The sequence below is a fragment of the Hoplias malabaricus genome, chromosome Y (genome assembly GCF_029633855.1).
Source record: "Hoplias malabaricus isolate fHopMal1 chromosome Y, fHopMal1.hap1, whole genome shotgun sequence".
Taxonomy (NCBI): Eukaryota; Metazoa; Chordata; class Actinopteri; order Characiformes; family Erythrinidae; genus Hoplias; species Hoplias malabaricus.
The window spans coordinates 74,705,523-74,727,740 of record NC_089820.1 but is presented as its reverse complement, the minus strand read 5'-3'; the positions used below and the strand labels follow the sequence as shown (position 1 = coordinate 74,727,740).

Sequence of the window (22,218 nt, the reverse complement as noted above, 5' to 3'; positions counted from 1 at the left end):
CAGCAGCAAAAGCTAGCCCTAGTCCAATTACACATCCAATGCTAAAATACACTTCATTCAATATGGCAACAAACCACATAACCTTAATTTCAAAAGGTCTGAAAGATAAAGGCCTGTGAATTTTACTGACACAAATGAGATTAGCTTTGTTGTATTGTGATGTAAAAAATAATAATAATAATAATAATAATATTAATAGAAAAGATCAAACTTTGTATTGTGCCTAACTACATATTCTTTGCAAAGATATTCCATATTGTTTAGAAAATATCTGTTAATGCTGGGTTCATTTACAAGGAATCACGATACAAAAATATTAGAATATAAACATTGATACGAAAACCTGACAATCTGCCCACTCTGAAGTATTGCTATGTGAAGCCCGCTGCTAGGAGCACTGTAATTGGCTGTTCTGCCATTTTTATGTTAATGAGCAGGGCAAGCCTCAGTCCTGAAGTGCTCAGCAACCAGTCAGATTGCTGTGTCCCAGAAGACTGTGGTCTGGGTTGGGTAAGGGGGAGGCCCGTACTTCTTTGACCCATTGGCCTTCTTCCAGTTGGGAATGGCTGGCAGGGTCTCCTTCTTGCAGGGGCTCCTGTCAGGGAGCCGCTGACGTGACCTGATCTCACGGCAAAGACGCTGTTTTCTTTCAATCATTTCCAGCATCATGCTGTCACCGTATGCCCACGGCATGGGGGGCATCTGCAGGAGAGGAGAAAAGGAGAAAACAGTCATTCACAATGTGATTTTTTTTCTTTACAATCTACAAATATTAGACTACAAAGATCTTGTCTTTGTTACCTCTTGTGCTTCTGGAGGTTGTCTCTGAGGTGTCCCCAGCGGAGATGGTGCAGTTGGTGTAGACGGGGAGCGCCCCACCTTTGAAACTGTCCTCATTTCTGCAAGTAGAGATTTAAATATTTTACTGCAATCAAATGTGCCTAGTTGTTAAAGTTCAGATGTTCTAAGAAATTAGTCTTTTACAAATGTCTGACCATGGATAAGATTGAACTTCTTTATAAAGTGACAGGGACTTACCCAAGGACTTGTTGGTCCCTGTGGGACTCACAGGGGATCGTCCAGGCCGGTTGGGCAAACTGGATGGAAGTTCTGACCTTGTATCCCTATCATGTGCTTTGGGCGATTCTGTGCTGTAGCTGGGTTTTTCTTTACTGTCGTGTCGAGTCAAGATATCCGTCGTGTGCACCCCTCTGTCTTTACAGTCTCTTCTGTTTACAATGTCCGTCCCATTACTGTTCCATTCCTTCCCATCTCGGCTACAGTCTGCATTGTAATTGCTACTTGGACGAGATTCCAGACCATTCCTTCCACTTTCTTTGCTGTTGCGCCTGCACTCCAGGCCGTTCCTGCTCAGATCTTTACCGTCATGCCTGGGTAAGAGTTCGTAACTGCGGTCTTTGCTGTCACACCGTTCCAGACCGTTCCTAGAGAGGTCCTTGCTGTCTTGCCTAGACAAGAACTCAAGGCCATTGCAGATTCTGTCCTTACTGTTTCGTCTGGGTAAAGGTTCCACTGTACTGCACCCCCTGTCTTTGCTTTCATGTCTTGAGCCAGGCTCAGTTGTGCTGCATCCTCTGTCTTTACTGTCTTGTCTGGGAAGCAGGTCTGGACCATTGCAGCCCCTGTCCTTGCTGTCACGTCTTGGCATAGGTTCTGCATTGTTGCAACCCCTGTCCTTACTGTCTCGTCTCAGTAACAGCTCTCCATTGCTGCTTCCCTTATCCTTACTGTCGTGTCTGGGTAATGGCTCTGCATTGCTTACTCCTCTGTCCTTGCTGTCTCGTCTCTGGAGAGCCTCAGTGCCATTAGCCTCCCTGTCCTTGTTCTCACGTCGATGTGAGGACTTGCTGCTGCGTTCCTTGTCCCTTTTAGACTCCTTGCTGTGATGGCTCCTCTCCTTGTGCTCGCGCTTGGACTCTGAGCTGTGGCACCTCCCTTTGGATTCACCTTTTGGAGAAATTAAACAGGTCAGCTTAGAAATATTCATATACTTTCTGCAATCCGGTGACTACCAATTCTTAAAAACAAATAATGCCCATTCTCCAGTGGTTCATAATTGGATGGATGTAGAACCCCTGGATTAATAATAAAGCTAACACAACCTTGAAACCAAAATACTCAACTCTGCTTGAGAAACACAGGCTTACTCGAACACAGACACCTTTTAACTGCATTAATGGCAGTCAGCCACTTGGTGTCACTTTGCTACTGCCAAAGACTTGAGCTTGTTTTTCTGCACAACTTCAAAACTGCAAAATCTCTGGGACACACATTCTTTTCTTTAGCTTCTCTTTATACTGCCTTGGCATGTAAAGGCGTTATGTCCGGATTTCTTCAGAGCTAAATCAGTTAGAAGGTAGCCCTAAGATAAAGCTTTACCCTTTCTTAAAATGGCACACTCTCTCATCTTTGCTCTTATAAAAGGTTTCTGTCAGTTCATTCCAGTTATTTGTACTTCCTTCTCTCCAACATTTGCTGGGTTTCCCTGAGAAAATGTGCATCATTAGCACTTGCCAGGACAGTTTAATCTGCCTGCAAGGCAGCATTGATTGCTGGGTTGATAACTAGGTCAAGCACGATTTGTTTTCCACCCACAATAGAGACAGATGATGTTCCTGAACAAACAGGGCCAACTGCATCTCTCAGAGAGATGGACTGCAGGTGTGGCACAGGTGCAAACTGCCAGTGATCCATATGAAAATGTGCTCAGTAAACATAGCCCTTGGCAACACAGGGAAATCACATGCCTACCAGGCAAGACCTACATGCCACATGGCAACTAGGCAGCACCAACAAAGCCAGTATAAAAAAAAACTTACAGGACGCTTGACAGCAGCATGTTCCAGATGAACCTGAGCCACTGAAAACTACTAATTAACACTGTGCTAATTGCATGAGCTGAAAGTGCTTGTTGTGAAAAAGGCTCTGTTGTTTTGCTGAAGCCGAGCACATGTCTGTGCAGGTAGTGCAGAGCTCTCTGTTGCTGCCTGTTGTTTTTTTTTTTTTTCCCACCGAGAGCTCCCAGCTTCACACATTCACTGCAACAGGGCGGCCGTGACCTGCATCCTGATTGGTCTGCTGCTCCTCTGAGGGAGAATCTGCAGGGAGTTCCCTTCCTCTGTTACCAGGATGAGCGCTCAGCTTGCCAGCAGGAGCTCGTGCATCACTTCATCCGCGCACAACACTGCAACCAAACGCTGGGCTTGCTTCCATTGAAGCACGCTCCGTCTCCTTCTGAGGGAATAAGCTGTTTCTATAAACGGGATTGTTGAGTTGACCTTTCTTCCAGGGGGTACCCGTGGAGGTCATTGCTCAAGAGATGCAGTGAATGGGAAGTGACAGTTTACATCTCATCACTCTTACACAAGTGCACAGTCATGGGCACGGTGATGCAGACAATAGGCAAAGTGCCATTTCGAGTTCAACAATCCATACAATGTGCAATGAAATAACCGTGAACAACAAAAGCCATATTCAAATCAGCTGCCACCTCATCTTCATGAGCTTGGGACTCTTTCTTCATAATAAAACCATTAATTATGTCTCCTGCAATGCTGAAACGCCACTTTTGGCAAGGGGCCTCTGTAGGAGTGTAGTAGCCAGTGTTTAAACCCTGTGTTTACATATTTAAAAGTAATGTGCTGCCGTGGCTTAACGCTTCTGTAGTGCGGCCATGGAGCTATACAGGCCGCCCTGGCCCCTAATCTCTGTGGATTAAATCATATGATCTGCACTAGCCTGTTTGCAGTGCACAGATTAAACCAGCTTGTGGAGGAACCAGGCCAAAAGTCCTGCAGCAAGAAATGATGAGAAAAATGAAGCCATCTTCACGTTTTAAATTTCAGGTTTAGAAACCTTTGAATTAAAATAGAAAGCACTTGATTCATTGTGCTGTGCATTGTTGCTATCAGAACAAAACCTCATATTTCCAGTTTCCATATGTGTTTGGTTTTGACTTAATTTGAAAACATTAGCTGCTTTTAACACTATAATTAGAACAAATTGTATACTCCAAAAAGCTCTGGAATAAAATTGTTTTATTGAGCTATATTAGGGGTGTCACAATGGTGCAGCAGGTAGCGTCGCAGTCACACAGCTCCAGGGACTGCTCTGGGTGACTGCTCTTTGAGGAGTGTGGTGTGTTCTCCCTGTGTCTGCGTAGGTTTCCTCCGGGTGCTCCGGTTTCCTCCCACAGTCCAAAAACACACGTTGGTAGGTGAATTGGCGACTCACCAAAGTGTGTGAGTGAATGTGTGAGTGTGTGCCGCCCTGTGAAGGGTGTGTCCTTCACCTAGTGATTCCGGGAAGACTCCAGACCCACCGCGACCCTGAATTGGATAAACTGTTACAGACAATGCATGCATAAAGGATCTATATTATAGAAATTCACTTGTTTGGCTGTGCACATTAAAATGGGGATCTGGAGCCCAATAACCCACACACTGTGAAACAAGACTAGTTATTCTGACTTTGTGCTTTGTCTTATTTAGAGTCCAGGTACTTCCTGCCCCATCCCCTCGCGTGAGTCTGTTTAATCACAATGCTGGACCTGTGTTTATGTGAGATTGCAAACGTGGTTAAATGCAGCAAAACAGACTCCACGGGGATGGACAAATAAGAGCACTGAGTAAAAATAGAAAATAAGAACTGAAATGAAAGGGAACTGCTGTGTTGAGTAACTCATTATCATTTAAAGGAACAGGTGCTGAAACTGGCTGTTTAGATAGGGGGAGAATGCTGCTGTGGGGGTTGATCCTTGTGGTATTTTGACCAATGCAGGCCAAAGAAATTTCTTTTAGACCCAGTACTGTGTTCACTTGTGGAGAAGGGTATAATGTTTCTTCCTTAAAGGTTTATCATTCTCCTGTAAAGTTACTGTTTGGAATGTAATAAGGTTTTGTTCTGATTGTGATGATATAGAGCACATAAAGTCATTATTAGGCTTTGTTGATTTTTAAGGGCCCTCATTATTTCATATACAGGAGTCCTCTTATTTATTAATTCACTCCCACTGAGTACACAACTTTGGTAGTCCACTGTTTATCTCATTGACAGCATGTTTAGCCCCATGTTGATTCACTCATTGATTGACACATTTCTCATTTTAGAACATATTGATAGTTAGAGAGAGAGAGAGAGAGAGAGAGAGAGAGAGACTCACTCTCGCCAGGTTCCTTGCTCTTCCTGCCACTGGAGTTTTTCTTTAGCATGTTCCTGCCGGTGGTGAAGAGGTTGGTAAGTTCATCCAGTGGGCTGGTGGGCGTCCGTGAGCGTCCGGAGGAAACATTCTGCATGGAGCCATGAAGGCGTCCCGATTGGTCCTGGGGCGGAGATCCCTTGCCGTGGGGTGTTGCTGAGGCGCTTCTAGGCAGGGCAGGTCCTGAGAAAGGTCCATCGAAAGCTGGGGTCCTCATGAGGCTGAGAGGAGTGAGGCAGCGGCCCATGCTCACAGGAGAGGGGCAGGCCGAGTGGCTCCGCTGGTAGCTGTGGGAATTACCAGAGCTCCTATAGAGCGCACATGGCAGAGGAGGCGCAGAGGAACGACCTGAGACGGTTATGGTTGGAGTTGCGGTCAGTTCCCTTTCCGCACGCCTTATGTGCGAGGTGGAGGCAGAGCTAAGGGGTTCCAGGGAGGAGGAGGAAGTCGGAGACTTGCCATAAGAGGAAGCATTGTCCAACGCTGGCAGCTTAGCCATGTCCAGAGGAGTAAGCGGGGATTCGTCTGAGTTTGGTGAACACTGTGCTGGAGCTGGGGGGAAGACGAGTAAAGGAGGCCGATGGGACAGCAAGTTAGGGAAAGGTGCAGGGATATCACAAAGTGGTGTTCCTCTAGGTGTGGAACATCGACTCAAAGGATTATGGGTGTCTACATCAGAAGGACAAGGAGTGACACACTGCGACCTGCAACTGGAAAGATCCCAACGTGAATCAAACTCATCCAGGAGTGGGTACTTCATTTCCTCGTACACTGCTTCACCTGGTTCCTCGTCATCATTACGATTGGGCAGATCCCGCCCCACGGTGCCTGACATCTCAATATAAACAGGCTCTTCTGAATCTGAGTCCTGCTGTGGGCTCTGAGGCTGTGAAGGAGGAGATGGAGGAGAAGGAGCCTTGACATCCCGGCAGTGGGGCATCGGGGGCGAACATCTGGAGGTGGCATTCCGCACGTAGGACTCGTCGAATGAGGTGCTCAGCTGAGTGTTGGGATTCCGCTTGGGCTTCGGAGGTGGCACCCTCCTGCAGTCCTCACCACAGCCTTGCATGGCTGCATGAGATGCAAAGAGAAGAAACACAGCGGGTATTAGTGTCAAGCAGAAAGGGATATTCTTATTGAGGGGTGAGGATTTCTTTGCACCTTAAATTTTGGATTTTTTGGAGCAAATCTGTCCATTGGAATATTTTTTCCAATCTTAGTTTTTTCATAAATTGTGCAAGAGGTTTAGAAATAAATCAAAGATTCCAAATCATTTTTCAACTTTGCTGAACAAGCTGCTTTTCAAAAGCCTTCCCGTGAAATCATTTGTCTGCCGCAGGCAACTGGCAACGTATTTCACTCTTCTTCATATTCATAGCCTAAAACATAGTTTCCAACACTATCTTCTTACCTAAACCTTTCCTGACCCTTCGCCTGTGAAATTTCAGGGGTATTGTTTTAAACCTTCCAGTCATTTTTTAACAATCCCTTGTCAATCACGTGGTAGCATCCGCAGTGAAGTCAACTGCACAAAGCTAAGGTCTGCAGGGATATGAGAAATGCTTTGCTTGTCTTTGATTTCAGAAGCAAAAAAGCACTGACCATCAGCAATGCACCAGAGATTTTTTTTTTCATCTTAAATTATTCAGATACCAGATGGTCCTGGCACACCCTTCATACCAGTGGCATCGCCAATAACTCACGCACACTTGGGCATACTTAAATATGTGTAAGTATGCATTAAAATACTTGTGTGGAGGTATGCAGAGTCGACACATATCTGGACCCACAGGATTTGAGGTGTTTGATGTAGGAATGCCAACAGTGCTACATCATTTGGTGTTTCCCCTTTTTTAACTAACCTCCTGCTTAAGCCCTTCTTAAGTCAATCAAGTGCTACAGGGGGGGAAAGCACTTGACATTGCGAAGCAGCATGGCACTATTTGTATTGCCTACTTGGCATCCTTGATTTGCCGCATCGATTAGGAACTTGGTAATAAAGAACCTCTATCTGGAAGGAGGAGAATATTAGCTTGAAAGATGTGATAGGTGCAGATAAAATCATAGTAAGAGAGAGGGAAGAGAGAGAGGGGGGTGAGGGGGAGAGGTGTGAAACTGCATTGCACCCAGATTAAAGTCATTTTTCATGCACCGCATGTGAGTCACAATGCGGCCTTGCGCATGCCTGGGCTTTAAAGGAGGGAAAAAAGACGGTATAAATGTGTTAATTATGTGAAAGTGGGTGGTGGAGTCTTGAGATCATTTCTGCAAGCACCCATCTCCCTTCTCTCTCTCTCTCTCTCTCTCTCTCTTTCTCCCCCCCCCCCCCCTCTCTCTCTCTCTCTCCTGCTTTCCGCTAGCGGATGTGTTTACCCTCGCTCTCTCCTCTAGGGGAACTAAATCTAGGTCAATCGCTCCTCCTGAATGAATCCTAAGCGGCCTGGGCCCTTCCCCCCTCCCTCCTCTTACTCTCATCATCCACATCAACCACCCCCCCCAATCAGACCCAACCCCCTTTCAGCCCCCCCCCCCCCACCCTTCACAACCCTCCTCTCAGTAAGGAACATCCCCCACTCTCTGCTCCCCATTGGACGAGAGTCGTGCCGAGCTAGGTGAGCTAAGCTCTTCCACATTGGTTGCCGTGGCGATCTGACTTCCTGTCAGCTCTACTCTGATTGGCCAAGGCTGAGGGCTGGCTTGGGGATTGGAGGAGTGATAGGGGGTCTCTGTTTCTGTGGGCTTGGTTGCCGTGGCATTGAGGAAGATCAGCGATCCCCATCCAATCGGAATCTCAGCAGCTACAGCAACAATATTAACATAACCACTGACTTAATGCCTTCACACAGCACTCCACAGCCTGGACTTTCTGAAAGCTCTGGACTTTCCCAGAATGCTCTGCAGTGCCACAATACATAGTTTATTCATTATTATTCCTATATTGGCCATTGCCTGAAGGCTGTACGATGATGCAGCTGACCCGTCATGACCAATCTCAAGTCAAAGTCAATGTCCTGTTTATTTTATTGTAATTTCTTCTCACCGCTCACCACTTCTCACCACCGATGTTATTCAATCTTGACCAGTCTCAGATGAGTGCATTAAATGAATAACCTGATAATATAAGGGTTTAACTTGAACTATTTCACATAGATGCTTTTCTAAGGGATTTGTAATACATTTTACACATATCAAAACCATGTATTTTCCATGGATGTTAAAGCAACACTATGTAGGATTTTTACCTTAATATTACAGCTTCAAAATCATTGTGATGTTCCTCTGACCTGTAAAAGGGAGAATAGACCCTCTGTCAATGCTGCTCTGGGCTCAGCACTGCAGAATCTTCACTATGCAACTTTTGAAGGAGGGTAGGAAAGCACACCTCACCTCCCCTTTGATTTCAGGACAGCGATGTTAACGTGAATTGCATTCAGTAACTGTGCGGAGTGCTCAGGAGCAAAAATACCAGATCTTACTTAGTGTTGCTTTAATGTAAAACATTTTAATCTTAGTCTTTTTGTAGTGGGGAATGGAGTTTTCACCTAATGTTAAAAAAACAGCCATTATGTATTTAATGGCACATACTCAAATATATAAACCATCAAAGTGATGTGTAGTGTATTGCAATACTTGCTTTTTTGGCCCTAATATGAAATCTAACAAAACTTTCATCATACACAAACCATGCTAATCTTTTTATGCTGATGGTACTTTTATTGCATTTAAAACACTGTAGACTTTAGATGTGGCAGATTATAACTAATCGTTTTGTGGGTTCTATTTTTTCAGTCCTTTTTTCACACAGATAATATCTGGAATCCAATAAGTTGCTTTGAAATCCAATAACTTGCTCCAGTAACTTGATTAGTGTGAGTCCCATGCCTTCCTCCTGCAATAATAATGCTTTAAAAAAAAAGTAGAGCAGAGTAGCGGAGCGGGACTTTATTAAAACCAGAGTGTGATGCTCTTGTTTTTAATCTGCATGGGAATGCAGGCCAGAACAATGGGGATGTAATTGAGGACACTAGCGGTTTGGGCAGAAGATGCGTGAACAAACTCAGATGACCTTAAGCCTTCATTCATAGACGCAGCGCTGCTTACAACAAACTCGCCGCCTACTACTACTACTCCACACGAGAGAGATTTCCAATCTCGCCGCCGGCAAGCCGTGCCCTCATTCATAACACAACACAACTCGCCACTTAATAACTTAACAACTCGCCTAGTTCACAGCTTGGCACAGGGCCAGGGTGGATCCAACAAAAGACTTTAGCCCATGGTTAGGTCTCACAGAGAAGAGTGATAGGGTTTTCTTTTTTCATTTTATGGCAAATGTTAAAGGTAATGTTAAAAGTGACAATTTAAAAACCTTTATTTAAAATGAACATATAAGTGAAGTATTAACACGCAGCTCCTAACATCAAGTCACCATCTCTAAATCATCTAATGTTTTAAAAGAACAGAACAAATCAATGCACATGCTTTTGTAGCGTTTTTTTCTGATGGAACTCGAATGCAGCGATTCATAAATTCTTCTCGCCCCTTCATTTTCAATCTAGTTCATGTTTTGATATTTTTTGTTGATGAATAAAATGACATTTTAGTCATTTTAATACTATGTAACAGGTACCATAAAAAAAGAATTAATTACAATTATATGTTACACAAAACAACGCTTTAAACCTATGTGTACACCTAATAATTATTTTTGGTTTTTTGTTTGTTTTTTTGGGGGTTATTTTTGGTGGTTTGTGGTTGGTGTGTTAACCAGTAACCAAACAAAAATTGACTGTTTTTAGCCAATGATGCTAACTGCAAATGTGCTACTACTGTGACCACTTCTTTACAACAGACATTGAAACATTGCTGTGAGCATTTGATGGCATTCAGTCAACATTACTGACGTCAGATACTGAGATTAGATGGTTATATTCTGATCCTCTCCAGCTCATTCCAAAATATTGCATGGGGCTTTGGGGTGATGGCGTTAATGCTGTAATGATCAGTTACATTCCACTGCAATAAGACTGACATTAACCCTTGTAAATTAATCCTTTTCTGAGTCTGGAAACTGAAGTTTCTGAGCTGAAGTACTTAACAATTCCTTCTCTTTAGATTTTATTGCTCATGGTAGTGTTGGATGGATGTGGCCCTGCAGATTGCTGTGATATGTGGGTCTTCTCTGTAAGTTCTGGCTTTAACTCACCGTCACACCTGTCGGGGTCTCCAGCTCTGCAGGTGGAGCTGCTGAAGTCCACCGCCTCCGAGGAGATGCTGAGCTTTGTGTTGGGGTCTCGGCGGGGTTTGGGTGGAGGTTGTTTGCGGTTTGTGGGGCTACCCTCCTCCTCTCCCCCACCCACGGAGTGCAGTGACTGTGAGCGGCTGCAGAGCTGCGTCTGCACTGGAGACATGCACTCGGTTGGGGCCGGCATGCCAACACAGGCCATGCGCAGGAGCTTAACCTCCGCTAAAACCTCCTCGCCCGTCCTGAACACAGAGTGAGAGAGAGAGAGAGAGAGATAGAGAGAGAGAGAGAGAGAGAGAGAGAGAGAGAGAGAGAGAAAATAGAACAACATAAAACAGTTGTCGCACTGACACCCAGTGACCTGGTTGATTAAGAGATTTGGAATGCCTGTTTTAAACATGGCTGCCAGCATGTAGGGGACCCACTCTATGAAGCATATGATTCTCTCAGCACCTGCAAGCAAATGTGAGTTGATTTCATAAATAATAAATTTTACTGTTTTTTTGGTGCTGGACATGAATGATTTCTCTTTTAAAAACAGAAAACAGGTCAACAGAGGTTCCCCACTGTCCAGCTTTAAATTCAGCCCAGTCGTCAGCTTAAAGAAATCAATTTCTGCTGAGCAGAGGCCTTCACTCAGCCTTTGTGTGTGAGAGAGTGCGGCCCACAGTTGGGTTAAACACAAATCAATACTTCTGACCAGGCCATTCTCTCAGATGAGTAAATCCAGTGTCCAGTTCATTAGTTCAGTGCTGCTGATGACAAAGGCACGCACACACACACATATATACACACACGTGAAAAACCATACACAAAGGTGAATGTAAAGTTAAACACACATAATATACTACATGAGGGCACAGGACTAAAATAAAGTACAGCAGTCTACAGAGTCAAAAAACTGACATTTGTTCTGAACATATTGAATTAATATGACAAAATAATAACTAATACAAGACACTGTTACTCTACTGAGACACCAAGTCAAAACATGGAGGAAACAAGTCATTGTTGTGACATAATAAATCATTGTTGTATGATCCATAGTCATTGCTTTGAGTAAATAAGAGATAAATTTGACTTTGTAATTCATCAACTCTGATTCAAATAGTTAATTCCCAATATGTAAATATTCACAAATAGGTGCCATAATGTTGAGATATTGGTATCTTTTTGGAAAATAAGTCAAACTTTTAAGACACAAAGTCAAATTTATTTATGCTGCAGCCAGAAACAGAAATTGATTTCCCTAAAACAATTTAGCAGGGTTGTAGTTCCTAGAGTCAGCAGTGAGAAATACTAGATTAGCACAAGACACACCTGGCAACCTCAGAGAGGCTTTTATTAACTGAGTAGAAGTGACTCTCTCTGTCTGTTTGTCTCTCTCTCTCTCTCTCTCTCTCTCTCTCTCTCTCTCTCTCCAACACACACACCGCCCCACAGCTGCTGAACAGCAGGAGTCTGGAGAGAAGGGTTCATTGGTCAGGGGTTTAACTTTGCCTAGCAACTGGGTACCCATGCAAAGCAGACACAAAATCTGCTGCTCCGTATACACCACAAACACACACACACACACACACACATGGCTGAGGAGAGGAATTAAGGCCTCAATAAGAGAAAGCATACAGTGCTGGACAGAAACCACAACCAAAACTCCATCACACACTTGACACACAGACACACACAAACTTCTGTCCAAACACAGACTCCTCATCATACAAATAGTTTTGTGATTGGCTGCAGTGAAAACCCTGCTGTGAAGGCCATCAGCGAGCAGAACAGTCTGAAACACTCCATATAACTTCAGCATCAGTGGGAGGGGCTAAATGTCTGAGATGAAATTGATGGGCATGTGAAAATATGTTTGTCCTTGTGACATCACAATAGGTATTAAACTAATAAACTAACTTTTGGAGATCAATGGGAACATAATAATTACTTATTGTATACTATACTTACAAAATGCTTTCTGTTATGATGGTTAATATATTTATTGTCACAAATTATTTTTAACTTTTCTTAAGGGAAATCAAATTGTTTGATGTACAAGCTCGCTGTAAAAATCAGAACACCTATATTTCCATAACCTCTAAAAGTCATCCCAGAGAGCAGCTGGGTAATCTTTAACAGATAAAGTTCAGCTGGACAGTAATGTCAGCAGTAAAACAGCCAATATCCGAGAGAGATAAAGATAAAAGAGTGGTCCGCAAATCGCCAGACTGCCACTTTGGCGCAGGTGTGTGTGTGACAGGCTGTGAGCCGAGTGTTTTATTTATTAGCCGTCTGTCTGTCCTCCGTTCAGTCAAACAGTGAGGGGCAGGAGAACAGGTGTCACAGGATGGTGCAGGCAGTGTTTCTACACTCCTGGCCCACATCACACACAGGCAAGTGTCCAGACTGCGAGGATATGACCCAAAAAATCCAGAGAAAACCACCAGTCAAGGGGCATTAATAATGTAATAAACTGCCCTTCTGTCTTTTAAAGTCAGTCGCTTTGACTGAGGTTTACTGATATATTTATTGATTTTTATTGATTTGTATATTATCACCATCATATCAAGAGTTTTCAGTTGTTTTTTTAACACTGTTTGTAAATCCCAGCTGTATTTTATATTGTTTTGAATGTTTTAGAAAAAATGGACAAAGAGAAAAGCTCCAAAACACCATGAAATTTAACATAAAATGCAAATCTACCAATTTTTCTACATTTCTGCCTAATTCATAAGATAAGGTCTAAACAAACATATTGAGAAGGGTTTTTGTTTTTAAGATGTATTGCGCTGTTACAAAGAAACGTACAGTGCCTGAAGTGTTGAATGTTAGTAAATGAAACCAGACATCTGAAACCTTGGGAAAGCTCCTCATTTACACCATCATCATCATTGTCTTCTTCTTTTTCCACTTCAGTCCATTTCAGAGTAAGGAGCCCTCATTTACATGTAATGGTATATTACATGAGATGTTTACAAACACGTACTGAGCATACAGTAATCCCTCGCTACTTCGCGGTTCATCTTTCGCGGATTCGCTACTTCGCGTTTTTTTTCAAGGGGGCTTATGGCCGCTATATCGCAGACTAGGTGGCTAAAAATATCATTTTCCTATGGTGTGTAAATTAAAAGTATTTTTTATTATCATTTACATGTATTAGACTAGGCCTGTAGGTGACAAAATCAATCGTTTACAAGTATCTCTTACGTACAGTACATGTATTGTTCATGTCCACATCCGAGTGAAATTTACTTACGCTAATTCACAGCCTAGGAATTAATCTATTAAAGAAACTGGTAGGATATCACATGTAGTTCCAGCTGAAAAACACTATAGAATGACTTAAAAATACTTAAAAATATATATTTCCTCTACTTCGTGGTAAACGAGGGATCACTGTAGATTCGTTTAATTGTCTTTGTTTACATTGCAACCACTGAATTATGCACTTTTTGAAATTGGCGAAATCATACTTTTTGGATGTTTTTTTTTTTCATTCTTATTTGATGTTCTGCTTATTGTTGATATGTAAATAAGAGCTTTGCTGTATATTGTTTATTATTCACAACTTTAGTCTTGACAGTGCTGATAACACTGTGATGTACTGGCAATCTGCCCACGGTGTGTTCCTGTGTCACCCGGTGGATCCAGGTAGGCTACAAACCCACTGTAACCCTGAACAGGATGAAGCAGTTTACATTTGAGTAATACAGTAGTGGACCTTTGAAAAATATTGATTACTCAGAACTCAACATGCAACGAGTGCTGCTCTGTTGTGCTTTCTGACTAAACACGTTTCTTAACATGTATAATTAGTGTTAATATGAAAAAAAATACAAATAGTTTTAGTAAAATGTAAATATGTTTGCTTACCTGTTTTGAGAGTAATTTATTTATTACTTATTACATGCAATACTGTAATAAAAGTGTGCATCCATAATATGAAGTTTGATTTGATGTAATATTAAATATTATATTGGACCGGATGTAAACATCTGAATCATCCTGATTTCTCTCACTGTGTTGTGATTGTTCAGGGCTTTGAGGCAGGTTTTTGGAGAGAAGCACGTGACTCTGTGGGTAAAATATCCACACTCTCCTGGAGACAGAGGCATCTGACCAATAGGAACACAGAGAATGAGACAAGGCCCGCCTTCTAGCAGTAAATGGAGGGATATGATTGGCTGGTGGCAGCTGCAGCTGTCACCAGGCAGAACACGTCTCTAGCCAGCAGTGTTCCTGACTCTTCACACTTAAAGCTTTTTCTAACAGGGTCTCTCTCTCTCTCTCTCTCTCTTTCTCTCTCTCTGTCCCTCACTTTCTCTCTCTCACTTCTTTGCCACCCTTTATCACTTCCTCTCTATATCTGCTTCTTTCTCTCTCCACTTTTTTTTTATATCTTGACCCCCCTCCCTCCGTCCTCCAACTCCTCTCAGTTTCTTTCACTCACTTCTTGGCCTATGTCACCCTTTATCACTCCCTGTCTCTCTGCTTCTTTCACTCTCTCTCTCTCTCTCTCTCTCTCTCTCTCTCTCTCTCTCTCTCTCTCTCTCTCTTTCTCTTCCTGTAAAAAAATGGGTCGCTTCATTGACCCAGTTATATGCTTCATGAAAAATCCAGATTTTTTTCCTCCTTCAAGCCACGACGTATGAATATTTTACAGCAGCAACAGCTGAGCTGAAGAGGAGTAGAGGATGAGATCACTATCAGATCAGGAACGTGAGCATGTTCTAGATAACAGAACGTCAAATACACAGAGAACAAAGTTTGTGTCATGGAGCTTCCAAGAGGCAATTGCTTTGTGTGCAACCAATGACATGCAAATCGTTATAAAATAGGAGCAGCTGAACATGACCCTAAAACTACCCTCAATGCAAAGTGTCAGCTAGAGGGGTATAAGGGGAATCCAGAATGATGAAACTCCCTCTGTTACCTTGGGTTGAGGTACGGAACTTAACGTCTGTCATCAGTTCCTGACTGCAGAAACGCTCTCGTGGCTGTTGTCAGACCCTCACAGCAATGTTTGTCGCTGAAGTAAAGGGGCAGGGGCTTCAGAAGATTAGCTAATGTCTAAAAACTATAGAATGTATATGTATATACATGCACTGATATGGGGGGGGACTTATGGGGCAATGAGTATAGAATTCGGGTTTTGTCCTGAATGTAGAAGCTCTACTGAAAGGAAAAATAGGCTTAATCCTGAACCATAGGGTGTAAAGGCTTAACGGACGTTGTATTATTAAACCCCGCTCCTGAAGAAGAGTGTATCTCATTGTGGAGAGTTTTCTAAACAACTGTAACAGTGAAAGCTGAGTTTTCAGACGTGTTTGCGCAGACTTGTGCCCGCGGTGCTGAGGGAGGTTTCCTAGAAAGCGAAGAGTTACGTCACCATCGTCATCATCGTTCTCACACAGCTGAGCCGAGCTCAGAGAGGAAGGTGCTTTAAGGAGAGCGCCACTGCAGACTCTACAACCACAGAAACAAATTCACCGTACGCAAAATTACAGCTCAACACGCCTCACTGGAACTGCTCGGGTCACTCGCAGTGACTCACTCTACACTTTCTTTTAAAGGGGGTGGGGTGAGGAGGTCAGGACAGGCGCTGGACATTGTCCCACTAACATTCATACATAATGCAAATGCTGAGATATAAATATAGCTATTGTTCTATAATGGTTTAACATGTGATACTCTAGATACTCTTTTATTCCACAGTTGTGGTGATTGAAACAGGACGTCTCCATGTGTTGACACTACTGGGTTCACACCATTGCTTATTATAGTTCATTTAAATGGTAAATCATTTTGGGGGCTATTTTGACTCACTCCCTGCATGTACACTACCACCATCAATGAATTTTAGTATGACATATTAAGCCATATTCAAATGTCAGGTGGTGGTATGTTAGTATATGTTGCCTGAAATGCTTAAATGAGTGGATCAGACACAGCAGTGTTGCTGGAGTTGAAATACTGTGTTAACTTGATCGTCCTCTAGTCCTCCATCGGTGGACGCAGGACGCTGCCGGCTGGATGTTTTTTGATTGGTGGACAATACTCAGTCCAGCAGTGACACAGAGTTTTAAAAACACCAGCAGCACTGCTGTGTCTGATCCACTCATTCCAGCACAACACACCACCACCACGTGAGTGTCACTGCAGTCCTGAGAACAATCCACCACCCAAATCCTACCTATACCAAATCATACCCCTAGAACATGCAGAAAGTGGTCTAACAAAAGTATGCACAGCAGCAGGTGGACTACAGTCTGTGATTGTAGCGCTACAAAGAGCTCCTGTGTGGTCAGTGGAGCAGATAAAGGGGACAATGGGTATAGAAACAAAGAGGGGCTATTAATGTTACGGCTGTGTATAAAAAGTTAATGTTGATAGACACAGTGTAAGGAAACATTTCACCTTCACCACATCGGCCAAGGACAAAAACACACCATGAACCAGAACAAGGCCTAAATATGTCCAACTCTGAATAATTAAGCAGGGACACATGGGCACACACACACACACACATGTTCACACTCCAAACCATGGCACTGTGCCAAAGCCAAAGGGAAATTTTGAAATCTTGAATTTCAGTGGACCTGCCTTTAACGATGATGTCATTGTTTGTTTATAATATTTCTTATCAGGCATCCGCCATAACAGTGGCTGCATTACTGACAGCACTGACCTCAGATGTGGGGTACCCATGTGTCTCAGCGCAGGCTGATTTAAAGACTGTGTCCATCTTCGAATGTCACACACTGACCTTTTACCAGCTTCGTCCTGCTTTCTCTTCTTGTCGTTTTTCTCCTGACCGCTGCTCCGGCTCTTCTCATTCCACACGTGGTCCAGGTTCTGAGTGACCAGGCCGTTGTACGCTCTCAGACCACTGTCTTCAACATACTGGAAAAATCGCAATGTGTCTTCGTTCTTGGTGCTCATCATGATTCACGCCGACTGGACATTCTGCAAACACAGCACACTTCAGTTAATATAAACACACACTGACCACCAATCAGCCATAACATTAGAACCACCTACTGTTTCTCCATTTACTGTCCATTTTCTCAGCTCCACTGATCAAACAGGGTCATGTTTGTATATTTACTTTACAATTACACATAATTGTAGTTCGTCTGTTGCTCTGCATACTTTTCCCCACTGCCTGTTCAGCAAGTGTTATTGTGTGTTGCGCTGGGTCAAGTGGATCAGACACAGCAGTGGCTGCTGAAGTTTTTACACCCCTGAAAATAGTCCACCAACTAAGGGCTAACAAAGAATTCAGAGCAACAGATGGAAATGAATGAATGAATGTTGGCCTCACGTTTTGTACAGCACTGCAGTACCGGCCATATCCCATTCCTAATTTATAAATAGGTCCACTACATCAAAAAATATGGTCAGTTTCTGACCACTGGACCACCGTTGTCCTGATATTATTCGGGAGGTGGATAAATCCCAGCACAGTGATGACACTAACATAGCAGCGTGAGTGCTCCTGGTGGTCCACCAGTCAAGAGGAGCTCTGTGCTTAGAAACTGACGACTGATGAAAAGCTGAATCCTCAACAGATTCAAGGTGGTGCTGCTAGGGAGAGTGATTCTGAAGTGGCCAGTCATCAGTGAGCCTAAGCAGAGTGTGCTCTCACTTGGGCACAGTGCTGTGGTAATAGTTGCGTCATTATGACCACCACAAGTTGCATCACCCTCTCCAGGGGCTGGTGCAGTCACAGTCAGAGAAAAAAAAACCAGCACACAGCTTCAGTTCATGCAGATAAAGCCTCAAGCACAGCACAGCGGTGGAACAAAGGAGCTCTCTCTCTCTCCAGCGAGAGCATGAACAGATAAGAGGCAGGAAGCGTCCTGATCCCTCCGAGACACGGCTTCCTTCTTCGTCCTAGAAGTGACTCTCTCTAACCCATTTGTGCGCAGTGGGGTGCTTTCTGAACTATTTCTGCGCAGGGGGTCCGTGGAGTATTGTCATACATGTGGATTTTGGGTCAATGAGATTCTTCTGTCAGCACAGAACGGTTCTCACGCTCTGAATTACAAGCTCAGGATGAGCGGTCATTCGTATAAGTGGAATTCTGTGCAATTTTAAAGTCCAATTAAAACCTTCATCAAGAGATTAATGTAGACAAAACCAACCCTCGTGCAGACTCTCCAAACTTAGATGAGTGTTTTTGTGATGTCACAAACATGCACACATTTGAATAGACAGCCTACTGCTGTTTAGCCCCGCCCCATTTAGGCTGAAGTTATAAAGAGTGTTTCAATGCATGATGCATAATACAGGGCAGCCAATCAGAAACGACTATGCAAAAGTGTCTTCATCAGATACTCAGGACTCCTGGACGTCTAATAAAGTTGAAGGTTTGTCCAGTTCATATGTTTTATTCCTTGTGAGGTGTGTGTGTGTGTGTGTGTGTGTGTGTTGCAGCAGTGCGGAGTGTGTGTGTGTGTGTGTGTGTGGAGGGGGGGTGGAAGCGTGATACACATCTGCAGTGTGGAGGGAGAGAGAGCCGTTATGTAGGTCAGTGTGCAGAGGCTGACAGCATGCTTGTTTATGTGTGAGAGGGATGGAGCAATGGAGGGATGTTGGAGTGGAGGGACTGAGAGATGGAGACATGGAGGGATGAGGGACAGAGGGATGGACAGATAAGTGACAGAGGGACTGAGGGATGGAGACATGGAGGGGTAAAAGAATGATGGGCAGAAAGATAAGGGATGGAGGAGGGGGCAGGGAGGGCAGACAGATGGGAATTACACGGTCACTTCTAAGACCAGCAACTGTGCAGCATCTTCCACAGCCCTTGTCTGCTATTAACCCTTTATGCCCCAGTTATTCATCTAGAAAATCAATATTCCTTAACTACTATTAATTATTAAATACCTAATATTAATTATTCAAAATTTACTAATAATTATGCACTATTTACTTCTCTAGGTTCTTCAGTACTATTAATGAATCAGTGTGTAGTAAGATCTAGAATGTATTATATATTCAGTATCTACTGGGAATAATTCACTATCTACTAGAAATATGTTGAGAATAATTTTGTTTGCACCACATATTATAAGCTTTAGCCACAGTATTATAAGCTTTTATAAGCTTCAGGATTTATTAAACCTGGGAAAATAACCCTGCATAGTCTTCCAATCAAGTGCTAACAATAAGCATAAACCCTTTAAGCATTCTTTGGAGTTTTTTATGCTTCAGGAGCCCATATGGCCTTGTTTGTATAATTACATAGCTTATTACATATTAGATATATTGTTATTACTCAGTAATAAGCCCTAAGGTTAAGCACTTAATTAAAAAAAATACACTCTCAGCAAGAAGTGTTGTGTACAGTGCTACAAATATTCAGAGGACTTGATTGCACTGAAATAAACACTGCACTGAATGTAGTGGTGCACATTAATAAAATGTAATAACAAAACAAATACTTTAAATATTTTTATTATTGTTTAATAATAGACACTTAGTGTTCACTCCAGAGTGTAAAAATAAACTGAGGTAAATTCAATGCAGCACTTCTTTCCAGGTGGAAGGCAGTGTTCCAGTGCTCTCCTGACGGCTGCCTGATTTTAAGCCCCGGAGACGTTTGCTCTCATTAATCCTCTGAGCCGCCCGCAAAAACACAGCCTGCTCATCACTCCCTGCACCAGCTCTGCACCTTTCCCCCGCTCTCTCTCCTCTCTCCCATTACTTTATTACCTCGTTTAACCCTCTCTCTGCTCTGCACTCGACTCCACCTACAGTTCTCACCTCTCCATGAGTTTCTGACAGAGAAGCTTTAAAATTCGAGAAGGTCTAGAACTAGAGAATGTTGAAAACTGGAGAAAGTATAGAACTGGAGATGTTCAAAAATTAAATAAGGTTTGGGAATGGAGAAGCTCTAAAACTATGATGGTCTAAAACTGGAGGAGACCTAAAACTATAGAAGGTCTAGATATGGACAAATTCTAAAACTAGGGAAGTTAGAAAACTTACGGGGGTCTGGGACTGGAAAGGGTCACAAATTTTGAAAGTGAGTGTCAAGGCATGTAGCACAACAACTGAGTGACAGGGTTCTTCAGGGAGTGGATGGAATGAGATAGAACCTGGACTGAACATTAAAGAGGGGGACTGAACATGTTCCTAAAGGGTTCTTGGCCTAATTGTACACTTCTATGAATTCAGTAAGTGCAGAAAATAAAGAATTCTTTGGACCAGTGTCATAGATGAACTATCTTTGTTTTCTTTGAAATAAAAAACATGTATACATTATGCACAGTTCCTGCAGCCTGTTGCTTATTCTACAAAGTTCTATATAAAAACAACCTGTAGTCCAGAATATACAGAGGAACTGATATATAGATGGAATAGTTGTGCAAGCGCAGCATATACTTACCTTTTTTAAATCAAGGTGTCATGAAGGGTCCTTGAAAAATAGGGCACTCCTAAAGGAACCCTAAACTACTTTTCCATTAAAAGCTTTTAAAAGTCATCTATTAAAAAGTTCTTAAAGGAACCAAAGATGGTTCTACAATTAGAGACGCAGAACCATTTCTAAAATGGTTATTTTTTTTACATACTATAGGTTATATAGTTGTGCAATAGGTTATATAGTTGTGCAATATGGTGCAATAGCATAACAAGTAAATAAACTCTTTTTTTCATCCTATATAATTGCATTTAGTCGTGCACAGAATCTTGCATCCAAATAGTTTACAGATTTGTCCTGATTCTATGTATTTACAACGGACCTTCCACATTGAAACCTTGTAAAGTTTAACTGCAGCATTAGCCACACTGTTTCTGGCAAAACAGCTGTAAAGCAGAGGAAAAGCCTTATTGGGAACTCAAAACAAATTAATTTTACTTAGAAGCTGATGCTCTCAGCTTCTTTGCAGTATACTGACATTATAAGAAGATCTTGATCACTTACTCTTGGCTGGGGTGCACACCTGCCAAGGTAAATCCATTCAGCTGGAAACAAGCATGGAGGACGTCCTGAGAATCCAACTCTTGTCCTACATGAGAAGTGCTGGCCATTGTAAATTCAAGTCAAACAACTGACCATGGCAACCCTGGAGCTCCAGGGAGGGATGCAGCTGAAGTTACCCAGCCTGGAGCCCCTTTTCCTGGGCAGCAGAGGACCCTGGACTTCCTTGTGTGGGTGCAAAACTTAACCCAAGTCCAGTGGATGTGTCCTTCTTCATCTGACCATGCAGTCTACACCAGGCTGGAGGTAGGAGCAACACTGGAGGGAACTGGAAGCATCTTCCTCATTATTCCAAAAGTCTTCCCACAGCTCAAACAGCTGGACAAAATCTCAGCATGCTTCTCAACAATACAGCTCTCCCCTTAGAAACACAGAGAAATCTGGGCATCGACTTCAAGGATGCTCCTCTACGTGTGGATGCCACAACAGATTAACTCGAGCCCCCCAAAAAAACACAAAGAACACGCCTCTATCCCTCCTCCTTCTCCCCCTCTCTTCTACTCCCTCCCTGCTTCGCTCCACTCTCTGACTCTGCCGCTCATTCCCGACTCTGCTGCTCTTTGCTGCCTTCAGCACCGCGGACAGCTCCCTCTCTGCTCTGTTGTTGTTGTGATCAGGCTGTGGGCTGTAGTAAAAGGGGTGGGGCCAAGCTCACGTCAATCACAGCCCAGGGGGCAGTGCCTTGGCTGATAAACACTGGCAGGGTGTGACCTCATTAGGCTGTGGCAGGCATGAAGCCAGAGCCACTCCCAGCTCTGCTCAGCTAGTAAACAA

General features: G+C 43.2%; 1 protein-coding gene across 1 annotated transcript; it reads right to left on the bottom strand.

Annotated features, from left to right (window-relative positions):
- Positions 1 to 221: 221 nt before the first annotated feature.
- Positions 222 to 21,483, bottom strand: LOC136678524 (neuronal tyrosine-phosphorylated phosphoinositide-3-kinase adapter 2-like). The gene is made up of 7 exons (XM_066656571.1): positions 21,388 to 21,483; positions 17,221 to 17,420; positions 10,425 to 10,705; positions 5,183 to 6,289; positions 1,039 to 1,968; positions 802 to 899; positions 222 to 702 (listed from the first exon to the last, which is right to left on the bottom strand). Exons 2-7 carry the CDS (start codon positions 17,397 to 17,399, stop codon positions 472 to 474), a joined length of 2,826 nt encoding a protein of 941 aa, XP_066512668.1. The 5' UTR covers positions 17,400 to 17,420; positions 21,388 to 21,483; the 3' UTR covers positions 222 to 471.
- Positions 21,484 to 22,218: the final 735 nt, after the last annotated feature.

Coding starts and splice junctions, on each gene's coding strand:
- LOC136678524 (XM_066656571.1), bottom strand. CDS start 17,399: ATGATGAGCACCAAGAACGAAGACACATTGCGATTTTTCCAGTATGTT. Junction 10,706..17,220: donor CAGGACGAAGCTGGTAAAAG/GTCAGTGTGTGA, acceptor CTCTGTGTTCAG/GACGGGCGAGGAGGTTTTAG. Junction 900..1,038: donor AGGGACCAACAAGTCCTTGG/GTAAGTCCCTGT, acceptor CTCTACTTGCAG/AAATGAGGACAGTTTCAAAG.